General features: G+C 36.4%; 1 protein-coding gene across 1 annotated transcript; it reads right to left on the bottom strand.

The window, feature by feature from the left end:
* Nucleotides 1–387: 387 nt before the first annotated feature.
* Nucleotides 388–1,626, bottom strand: LOC147543897 (uncharacterized). The gene has a single exon (XM_086636401.1). It carries the CDS (start codon nt 1,559–1,561, stop codon nt 506–508), a length of 1,056 nt encoding a protein of 351 aa, XP_086492527.1. The 5' UTR covers nt 1,562–1,626; the 3' UTR covers nt 388–505.
* Between the last annotated feature and the right edge of the window lie 10,561 nt (nt 1,627–12,187).

The raw sequence follows: 12,187 nt of genomic DNA, 5'->3' as shown, positions 1-12,187 counted from the left end.
CGCTTAGGGGGTAATCCCTTAGGCTCCCGAAAGACCTGTTCGTACTTTGATAAAACCCGTTGAACAGATGTGCAGGGACTCGGGCTAGAAGAAGATTCTGCATTGACTCGGCTAACCTGGATAAGTAAGGCAGTACCTTGAATCCCCATCAATTCATTGGCTCTTAAAGCAGTAAGGTCTGATCCTTTCAACCCTTGTAACTTATGCGTTGAATCCTTAAGACGAAACCCAAGAGTGAGGTTCTGGAAATCAATCTCAATAGGTCCTAAAGTTTTCAACCACTGAATACTTAAGACAATAGGACAAGCTGCAATTGGTAAAACAAAGAAGTCAGTGGTTATTGTATACCCTTGAATGACAATTGTAAGACCTCGCACTCGTCCCATACAAGCTATCTTCTCACGATTAGTGACCACCACCTCTAATCTGACCCCATTATCCACCGGCAACCCGAATCGTTCCACCAATGTCTGTTCGATAAAATTGTGGGTGCTACCACCATCAACTAGCACCACCACATCTTTGCTATGAATCTTACCAGGCAATCGTAAAGTTTGTGGCAGAATTGCACCTGAAATGCATGGAAAGAGATCTCAGCGGTGACCTCATCAGGAGGGGTATCATTAGCTTCATCTTCCTGGTTGTTGCTTTCTTCGACGTCATCTACTTCACTGATCATGAACAGTTGGGGCTTGCTACACTTATGACCAGGAGCGTAGCGTTCATCACAATAGTAACATAACCCTTTTTCTCGACGTTCCCTTGCCTCTGCCCCTGATAAGCGACGAACTGGACTTGGGGCGGGTAGAGCAAGTCGTTGAGGTGGAGTTGGACCCAAAAGTCCAGCAGTGGGATGGGACTTAGATGGGGAATTAAAACTTGTAACCCGAGTAAAGGAAGAACCCCGTCGTTGCAAGCTCATCTTCTCCTCAATCAAACGGGACAACCCCATTGCATCTGTCACGTTTCGCGGCTTCTTGAGTTTCACCTCCAAACGAATCTCCTCCTTCAGACCACCTACAAAACAACCAAGTAAAAAGGACTCTGGAAGGTTGTCAACGCGGTGTGACAATTGTTCGAAAGCCTCAATATAAGCTGCAACTGTGGTGGATTGTTTGAGCCGATGTAGGGATTCCGAGGGGTCATCATAATCAGTCGGACCAAAATGACTCAACAAGGCATTGGTAAATTCCCTCCATGTCATCGGACCTCGTGGTTTTGCAAACCATCGGTGCCACTGTAAAGCGATGCCATCAAGGTGAAACGAGGCCAGATTGACGCGATCTTCATCTGCCACATTTTGAAATTCGAAATACTGTTCAGCCTGATACATCCATCCAGTAGGATCATCACCACTAAAACGAGGAAAATGGAGTTTCAGGTAGGGCTTACCCTCATTCCCGTTTGTGATTTTCTTGCCTGCACCGGACGGTTTGCTAGAATCTCGATCCTTAATGGTCTGAACCTCGGTTACCAACTTGTTGATCATGATAGTGAGTTTCTCGATAGCTTCATTGGTGTTGTTTTCGAACTGTTCGAGATTTTGTTTATGTGTCTCCATTGGATCAACACTGCTCTGATACCACTGTTAGGTGAGTGATTAAATGATTCAGTAGCCTAAGAAAATAGAAGGAAGTTAGGAAGCAGTGAGAGATAAGAATTGGAACAAATTTTTCTCATATCCATTCCAAATCGAAAGATAACTATTTAAAGGGAAAACAACTAGAATAATTCAAACTACTCCTAATAACTAGGAAACAGATTTTAGTTGAGATGTGGGCCTCCCCATTATCTCCTTTATTTCAGCAATAACAATTCAAACTACTGAGACTAATTCAAATGATACTTGGCTAAGACTAATTCAAATTCATTTCCATTTGACTGTTGCCTGGTAAGTACGGGCTTTGACACCTAACATGTTATTGTTGGTTTCGGTGTACCGATTCAACGAGTTGACTCAGCGAGTCTATAACCGAATCACTGGTGAAACTGGTTACTACTTTGATTTTATTTGTAAATCAATCAAAAACACTTTCTTTCTCTTTTAATGGAGAAAAACTAAGGAATAGAACAACTCAATATCTTTCGTATTTCTAACCGATAATGTCTGTTATCCAGAACAGATGATTCGTAGTCGAATCTCACTATCGATTTAAGATCGGAAAGAGGAATTGTATCCTTCTGTGTTTACTGATTTATTACTTTAAAAAATCAACACACTTCTGATTTGGAAAATCAGAATGTCTTTGATTAAGAAATCAGATAGACTAAAAAGAAAAAGAAAATCGGAGGATTAGAAGAAGAATAATTTTTTTAATCGAGGCGAGGTATTCCTCTTTCCTTAAGACAATTGACGCCCTGTATAGTACCAAACAGTTACCGGCGTTTGTCTCCCAGGATACAACGATTAACCTTTCGATTCAATGGTACTTCGAATCAGAAAGCAGTCGAACTTGAAAGTATACTAACCTCTGACTTAATGCAAATGGACCAAACTTCTTGCTTATGAAACTCCTTGAAAACTCTGCTAAATCTTTCTCTTAGATACTCTAATATGATCTTCTAACAATGCTTGACACTCTGGAAAAAACGGATTGAAATTTGGAGTTGATTTGGGTCCTATAAATAGGTTTCGAATAGATGCATTCATAAGGGACACTTCTGTTGGGTTTTAGGGACGCATCTGTTGGAAAGTAAAGTGACGGGTCACTTCTTTAGCAACAGACGTGTCGGCTGGGATTTGGGCCATCAGATCACTCTCAAAAGCGCGGAGAGAACGCCAACCGTCAGATCTGGACGTGTTCCCTTTGCGAGAATGGCCCCCAGACAAACTTTTCCGTATTGCCTTTTGGTCCCTAACTTAACCATTTTCCGTCCAAACTTCAAACTTGAATATCTCATTCATCCGGAATCGGATTTGAGTGATTCTTGAGTCTAAACTTAAGAGCTCGACGAGACGAACGCAATGGTGTGCTTCGTTTCTGAGTTTGACGACTTGAACCGATCCAAAATCGGCTCCGATTCCAACAGTTATTGGTTATGCTTATGATAATATTAGTTTCAATTTATGATTGTTGTTTTTATGTTTAGATTCATGCCTCAATTTTTTTCACAAATTAGGAACCAACTGAAAACCAATTATTACAGTAAAGGTTTATTTATAATTTCTTATCATATATCTCCATCTATCTCTTACGCTAACTCATTTCTGTTTGGAGGAGTTTCTGGCAACATTAGTTGCTAGTGGTGTAATGTACAGGTTGCCGGAGAAGATAATAATATGTTAAAAATCAAGTTTTCTCAGATAGGTTTGCAACCCACTTATGATTTTGATTGTTTTCTAGATATTTAGAAAATGTGGGCATGGCTACACTAGAGGTTACTCCGATATCATCTACTTCACATTAGTGTAGGGTTGCCCCTTATTCTCTTTTTCCTGGAAGTAATATTAGGTCTCTATTGTGTTTGTCTATATCGACACCTTTAGTGGTTCTTCTATTTGGTAACAAAACTTTGAATTTTCGTTAGTAGTTTGATTCATTCATTTTAGTTTGATTTTTTATTCATTTTGTTTGTTTCTTGGTTAATTTTCAGTTGATGGAATAAAAAAACGGAGTAATGCAGATTCGGAAGTGAAGATCGAGGGTAAGAGATTCAAAATATGCAAGATCTTCATCCCAATCGCGGTACTGGTAGGGTTTGTATCTTATACAGGTTCCTCTCTCAAAGTCATCTCTCTCACGCAGGTTCTCTCTTTCTCTCCTAAATTCGATTTCACGTCCATAAGATCACCTAGTCGATTTGTATCTTATACATATTCCTCTCCAAGTTTGTGTATATATACTCTCTACAGGTTTTTATATTTCTCAAGGTTAGCTTCCTCTCCTTGTCTCTTACTACATCGATTTGTATCTTTCTCTAACTACATCAATTTGTGTTATGTACCACACTATACCCACTTTCTTCAAACTCATTTTAGGTTATCAGATTTTGAAATAGATTTTTTTTGTTTAATAATGGAAGTTCTTATTTTTTATGGTTCAAATTCTTTATAGTTGCGTATTGATCTAAATCCACATTGGCTGAACTCTTTTGTGTTCTCTAATTTTGTAAATAGAATTTATTGATTCATGGGATGTTTGTTTTAAATATATACATTACCTTTTAACATTTTTAGTTTTGGTTTCATTTTTTTATTTTGTTTTGTTTCATTTTAAGTACAGTTCATATTTTCATGTATTTTACCGATGTTAACTTAGCCTTCTTTTTTTCATAACTGTAAGTTACCTTTTAGTAGTTTTTTCATTCAAGTGGTTGAACAAAATTCTAAAAAAGAGGTGCATCAGTTTGTATCCATAAAACTATGTGAGAAAAATTTAAGTGCCTAACCTATGTGTATGAGTTCAATTGTGGGAACATGACAACGCATCAAGTTTGGCTTCAAGTGTTAAGAAGAGTGATGCAAGGAAAATTGTGAGTTTTTATCAGTAATATTTTGAGCACTATGTCAGAGCTCTTGACAAGGGAGAGCAAGCTAATAGGTAACTACTTTCTCACCCTCTCATGTTTGTAGATTATCTATATACTAAATTCTATGGCCTCAAATTTCAATTGTCGAATTTGTACAATTGCAGAGTGCAACTTGGAAGGCCTACCGAACAACTGGCATGCTTTTCGAAGTACAATGTGTTGTTAACAAGAATGGAAAAGTTAAAGAAGTTACTCCCGAGGTAGTTACACAACATATATATATGCATACATTAGGATATTTTAGTGCTTTGGAGAACATGAGTTCCCAATGAGATCTGAGTTTTCGAATTAGGGTTTAACACCATAGATGCCATTGAGATCTTAGATTTTTAAAAAGGTTCTTATGGTCAATTTAGATTCGCTAAAGCAGATAGATAGGTATAGCATAAGCTAACTCTAATTAAAGTTCTTCTTAGTCAATTTAGATCATTAAAAGAGTAGTTTTAAGATTTGATCTTATTATAGAGATGAACTCAAGTTGTATCACCCCAGAAGAATTTGTTGTTACTGCAAAAGAAATGAACTTGATGTTTGATATTTTATTTCGTACTTAAAATATATTGCCCCTTCATTGTACGCTTGCAAACTTTTAGGGGTACTTTGCCACGTCTAAACTTTTAGGGGGACATTTTCATGTGTCATAAGTTTGCAAAATGTAAATTGCAAATTGGATTCGCAAGCTTTACAGAGTGTAATCTAAGGTTCAGATTTTGCAAACTCGATACTTAAAAAATGAAATTTCTTTTCAAATCTAAAAAATTTCTTTTTCATCATGATCAAATAAATTAGGGTTTCAGATCTGGGTGCATATTATCACGACATCATCAACATAAAATACATCGTCAAAATTAGATTCATCATCATCATCAAAATCAAAATCAATGCTCATGTCTTAATCTAAGTTTGTAATTGGATTATGACTACTGAAAGAAACATTTGAGCATTGAGGTCAACAAAAGTTCTTCTTCACAAGCTCTGTTGGGAAAGATGGATCTGATTCGAAGAGTTGGATTAAAAGTGCAACATAGTTAATACAAAACAAGAGAACTCAATAAACCCTAAAAGCTTCAACCATTCGAGCTTCAAGAAAACCGTGTTGCTTCTCTAGATCTCGAGCTTCATCATCTATTTATCTCTATGGATCTCTCCTTTTCTCTGTCTCTACTTTAATCAAAGAAGAAAATCTTCAACAATTCGAACTTCTAGAAAACCGCTTTTTTCTTTCTAGATTTCGAGCTTCATCATCTATTTCTCTCTAAATCTCTGCTTTTCCTTGTTCTCTAGTTTAATCAGAGAAGAAGAAGAAGATGAAAAATAAAACCCTAAAAAGTACAGGTTTGTTGATAGAGAAACTGATTAAATATATAAGGGTAGTTTGGGGATGAAAAAATAGAAAATGATCTTCATGACAATTACTCATATTATTTTACACTTTATGTATCACTAGTCATAAGATTTTGACAACTTTTAATCAATAGAAAAAATGTAGATATTTTGGTTATTATGATAATTTTTTCTACCAAAAAAGTCATTTTCTGTGTGTTTATCTTAAGAGCTTGAAACAAGTAATTGTATTTAATGCATTTATGTATTTCATAAAAAGAGTTATTTTAAGGTATGAATCTATTATATAAGTAAACATATGCAAATACTCAAACTATACACGTAAATAAGACATAAATTAGTTCAAATTTCAGATTTAGATTCGAGAAAAAACAATTTGCTACGTAGTGATGCAGTAAAATATGGTCGCGGCTTTGGGGAATAAAAATTAATCTCCGGGAATACATTTTCTAGGGAATCCATGTTGTTTTTTACATTCCTGGGGGAATATTTTATTTTAGTCCAAAAATTCACTTGATTAAACATTGACCCTTAATCTTCATCTTCTTTATCACCTTCACCAGCACAACTTCCTATCACCACCATTCCGACCATCATTGTCACCTCTTCCGATAATTTTTGTTAAGGTTACTCATCAACAACAACCCAAAAATGCTAATCAGTACTGAAGTTATTAAAAACAATATGAACATATCTACGGTGATTACTAGAAGGTGGAACCTATTAACATCTTCGTGACTCTCTCTCCCTCTTTCTCTCTAGTTGTTTCTCTCTTTCTCTTCCTCGGTCTTTAATTGTTTCCATTTCTCAGTCTCTCTCTTTCACTATTTGTCAACCTAGGTATTTCTACAGATCATGTAGGCATTGGCAGAACCCTAAAAAATATTGATGGTGGATGTAGAAAAAGGAAAACATCATCATCATAAAAAAAACATCATTCTTCCATGAACTTACTCTGATAATCTTCATAATCTCAACCCTACTAACACCTCCACAACAAAATTTAAATCATCTTAAATCAACAAAATTTAATGGCACCAGCATACTCAAACCCTAGTTCTCTTTACAACCCACTTGTTTTGGTATGGCCGTGTGGGAACAATTTTCTATCTTCAATTATGCATTTTCAATCCTAAAATAAACCCAACGTCCATTAAGCAAGTGGCAATAAAAGTCATGATTTTCACACATTAGGTTATTAATTTGTTATAGCCTTACAGGGTTTTAGTTTTCTTTTTTATCGAACTCGACAAATTCCAATTATAGGTGTTATAGAAGAAGATCTGAAATCACTGATACCTCCGACAAAAAAATCAAGCACGGCTGGTTTTATTATTTCGGAGAAGAATCAAACATGGGTATTAGAATCAGCAAGAGAGAGAGAGGTTGAGGAGAGAGAGAGATGAGGATTACTGGGTAAAAATCGAAAAACTCATTTTTTGGGCTGAAAATGAATATGCCCCCAAAGTCAAAAATAGTTGAACAACTTCTTTATTCCCCGGAGATTTTTCTTTATGCCCCAAAGCCGTGGCCTAAAATATTCCATAAGTCAAATAAAAAGAATCTAAAAACTAAAATGTACAAGAATTAAAAAAAAAAAAAAGCATTACATTATGTGCAAAAGAAAAAAAAGAATAAGCATTACATTGTTGTAAGAGGACAATATAATAATATATGATTAAGTTAGGAATTATTTCCTTGCGGCCTCCTAGTTAGTGACAAGTTTTCTGCCTAGCCCCCTAGTTTATTAAAAATAACGAGATAATCTCCTTTTGTAGTTTCCAATGCTTTGACCAAAAAGTCAAGATTTTATCTTTTTTAAATTACCCTCTTTTGTCTTTTCCTTCTTTATTTCTTGTTGAGTCCCCTGTTTTTAACTCTTTACATTTCAATCCATCTTCTTCTTCTTTTTAACTTTTAATACGATAGTAAGAAAAATAGAAAGCTCCATTTTCCTTCTCTCTTTAGGTGGTCTAATGGAGGTCTTTCAAAAACTTATTTAAATTAAACAAAATAATTTTGATTGAAAACCTCCATTATGGCATTATGGGATATGTTTTTCGGGAAACAGATGCTTGTTCGTGAATAACAAATCTGGAATGTTTGTGGTTCTTTGATGAACTCATAGGTTTTCAGTATGTGAAAAATCAACAAGGTGATTTTTTCCTCTTACTTGATCAATTTTCTCTAAATGGATTTACGAATGTTGCAGGTTATGCACTAATCAAATCACTAAAGACGACAAAATGAGAGTTTGAGAATTGGGTATTTGAGATTCAGATTCGAAAGTTTTTATTAAACTTATGGAGAACCTCCATTAATAGAGGTCTTCCTAGATAAAGAAAGAAAATGGAGTTTTCTGCACCAATTCCTCCATGATTAGATATGCCTCATATATTTTATTAAGGGTCCGTTTGATACGTTAGAAAGCCTGAGTAAGAAAATCAAATTTTTTCTAATGGGAAAGAAAACGTAGTTTTTCTTATAAAATTCATCTTTTTAGTGTTTGTTAGAGGGTTGGAAAATCTGAGTGGGAATTTTAAAAGCGCCCTTCCTAACTACTGCTAGCGCCCTATTTAAATGTAAAAATGGGCGCCAAGAGTAGCTACATAGGGTGCCCCTAGAACTTCTGAAATTTCTTAACGCTAATGGCACTGTCCAAATTATCCTCTATCATTCCATCCTCACTTCTTCAATTCTCAGCAAGCTAATTTGGCAAAAAATTGATTCATGGGTTTGATTATCAGAGATGAGAGAAAGAGAAATAAGTGTGTTATTGGCGTTGCTAGAGATAAGAAGATGGTGTTGAATGATATTTTAAAGAAGGTCGTTGGATATCGAAGGTGTGAGTTGTTGGTATCCATCAGATGGATTTCTGCCCAAGTCGAAGAAAACGCATGAAGGTAAAGCAAATCCAAAGATCCATTAGTTTGATCATCAAGTTATTTTGGTGATCATCTGACTATTAGATTGATTTATGGTGATTATGAACAACTTTTGGACTGGATTATCATCAAACTATTTTGATGCAAAATACATTCAAACTATTTGGAAGGTGATCATGAAACTAATAGATTGTATTATGGAGTCGCCAGATTATCCATTAGTTTGATGAATCATGGGTGACTTTCTATCTCCAAAAAATTTCTTGTTTGATGCAAAATATTTTCAAGTTGGTTCAGATCAAACTATTTTACTTTCAAAATCAAACTATTAAAGTTAGGGTTATTTCCCTAATGGCCCCCTACTTTGTGACCAGCTTCCTGCCTAGCCCCCTACTTTACAAGAAATGCCCATATGGCCCCCTTCCGTTATAACACCGTTACTCTCTCTCTTCCATTTCTTTTCTCTCTCCTCCAACATGTTTTCTCTCTCTGCCACCTCGTTAAAACCTGCCAACTCATCATCTTCTCTGGGAAGGTCGCCGGCCGACCAATTTCTGGTCGGCGACCTTTAAACCTAAAAAAAAAAATTTCATCTTTCCTCTCTCTCTCTCTCTAAAAAAAAAAAAAAAAAAAATTTTTTTTCACCTCTCTCTCTAAACTCCGGCGAAGGTACCCTTCGCCGGAGTTTAGAGAGAGAGAGAGGGAGGTGAAAAAAAAAAATTTTTTTTTTAGAGAGAGAGAGAGAGGAGAGATGAAAAAAAATTTTCTTTTTTTTTTTTTAGGTTTAAAGGTCGCCGGCCGGAAATTGGTCGGCCGGCGACCTTCCCGGAGAAGATGATGAGTTGGCAGGTTTTAACGAGGTGGCAGAGAGAGAAAACATGTTGGAGGAGAGAGAAAAGAAATGGAAGAGAGAGAGTAACGGTGTTATAACGGAAGGGGGCCATATGGGCATTTCTTGTAAAGTAGGGGGCTAGGCAGGAAGCTGGTCACAAAGTAGGGGGCCATTAGGGAAATAACCCTTAAAGTTATAAGAAGTTATCAAAGTTATTCATTAGTTTGATGGGATGCAAAACTTGGTATGGTATCATCTTTTTCTTCATCGATGGATTAAGCTGTGAGAGAGGAGTTCTTTTTTTTTGGTAAAGTGAGAGAGGAGTTCTAGGAGAAAGAGGAAAGAAGATTGAGAAAGAATTGGTCGGGGTCCAACACTCCAGCAGAAAAGTAAGCGAGAGGAGAGAGAGCGCGTTCACGGGAGAGGATGGGAAAGAAAAGGGTTTTACCACCTTTTTGGTGGTAAAAAAAATCCTCTTATTTTCACACTTTTTTTCCATGAGAATTCCATTTTCACACTTTTATGGTTGAATCAAACAGTGGAAAGTCGGCTTTCTCGCGAAAATCGACTTTCCCAGTCTATTTTCCCATGTATCAAACGGACCCTAAGGTCGGAACACATCAATCAGACTATTATATATATAACTACATTCAGCTTTATCCCTTTTGATTTGGTTTCTTCAAAGAACATTTCAGGAAGAAGAAAATAACAATTGATGATGTGTGGCAGATTTTGGGAATTGGTGTGAACATGCCATGGAAGAAGCTCTATTTTCACTATATCAGACTAGGGGGAAACGAGCGGGTCTAGTCGCGCTCGGGCAACTCCTTCACAAACTCAGACCAGTTGGGATCGAAGCTTGGGTGTTCGTTAGGGTCTAGCGGGCACTTTGCCCCGAACTATTTTGGGAATTAGAGTGTCCGCGACCCGTTTATGCCCGCGAGCCCGATCGGGCTTTGGCAGATGCAGTCGGTCGGGTTGCGAGCTTCCCAATAATAAAAGCTTAGCAAAAAAACTAAATTTCATGTATTAATATTAGTTTAAGACAAAAACATTTCATCCATGATTTCAATTTCAATTTCAATCTCAACCCATTCAAAACCAAACAACGAAATTTCGTAAACATGAAAATGGAATCAAAATAACACAAACATGTTTTCATAAAGAAGAAGATAGAACCCAAACCCTGAAGTTCAACTTTTCCAAGTGTACATTTGAGATTCAAATAAAAAAATCTCTAGCAGAATCAAATTCTAAAACTAGTAATGTTCTTGGAAGTTTCATAAACGGACAACAAGCAAGAATCCTTGCCTCTGAAATTTATACTTCAATCTTACCAGCTAAAACCCTAAAAAGTTTACCTCTGAAATTTCGTTAAATTTAAATATGATCCTTCTCTGTAAATATCAGCAAATAATTGAAGAAGTTCCAGAAAGATCTACCAGTCGGCAATATAGTGATTAACAGTACAACCAGTGGAAACTCTATCAGAAAGCTCTATGACATCAACTACTAAAATTGGTTAATGAAGAGGGTGGAATGGGGATTCAGTGGAATTAAGGGTTAGGGTTAGAAAAGATGAGGGGGGAAGGAAGAAGAGGGGACTGTTGATGAAGTTGTCTTGATGTTCTTTGATCTTCTATAGAATACTCTCTCTCTCTCTCTTTCTCTTAAACTCTAAAAAACCTACGAGTAATGAAGATTAGTCTCAAACTAGTTTATATACCCTAACCCTAAATCTTATGGGAGAAATAGAAGCTCAGTCGTTGGATTCTATAACCCTGAATCTGGCAGGTTCTCGGGCGATTTAAAGTCGCGGGTTTATCGGGTCGGACATCGGGCAAAGGATTCTCCCTGTGTCCCGAACACTAGAGTCTGCCTAAACGGGCCAGATAAACCCGAGTCGGACTTCTTTCAGTCACCGGGTCTTAACGGTCCAGACGGTTCAGGCCGGTCGCGGGTTTCTAAACCGGTTTGTAAGTTCTAGATCGGACACATCAACCATAATTAGTTAAGGGAGTTTTAAATAAGTTGAAGGATGTTAATTTGGATTTAAATTGTTTTCACTGGGTTGAGAAGAAAAGAACCCAAGTACAAAGTCGATATGCATATGATTTCCTTCTAATGTTAATGGTTCGAAGCAAAAAATTCGATTTCTTGCTGGAGCAGATTCTATAGAAAATGTGTCTTGCTAGATGTAGTCACTTAAATGATACTTGTGTTGAATTAGTTACTACCTTTATCAGTTCCTAAATGCTTGTTAAAAGCTTACAATCTGCTACAAACTACGCAGAAATTCAAATATCGTGCGATATTTTCAACTTATACTACCTTGATTGGTGCCCTAACAATGGTGCATAAGCCTTATCTTGCTCTCACCCTCCTTCATCAAATGCAAGAGATTGGGTATGAAGTGTATATGCATTTACGTAATATTAGTTTTATTATCGAATTAAAAATATTAAAGACTAATGGAAGCTAGTCCCTCTAGAGAGAGAAAGAAAAAAGATTAAGAAGAAGATGATAGATAGAAATGCAAACAAATAAAGATAGGGGACTCAATGAGAAATAAAGAAAAAAAGACAACAAAGGGTGA

This window comes from Eschscholzia californica, unplaced genomic scaffold (genome assembly GCF_041429995.1).
Source record: "Eschscholzia californica isolate CP2 unplaced genomic scaffold, dmEscCali1.0.p SCAF_4, whole genome shotgun sequence".
Lineage (NCBI taxonomy): Eukaryota > Viridiplantae > Streptophyta > Magnoliopsida > Ranunculales > Papaveraceae > Eschscholzia > Eschscholzia californica.
Note: the sequence above shows the minus strand (reverse complement) of the source record. Positions and strands in the feature narration are given on the sequence as shown.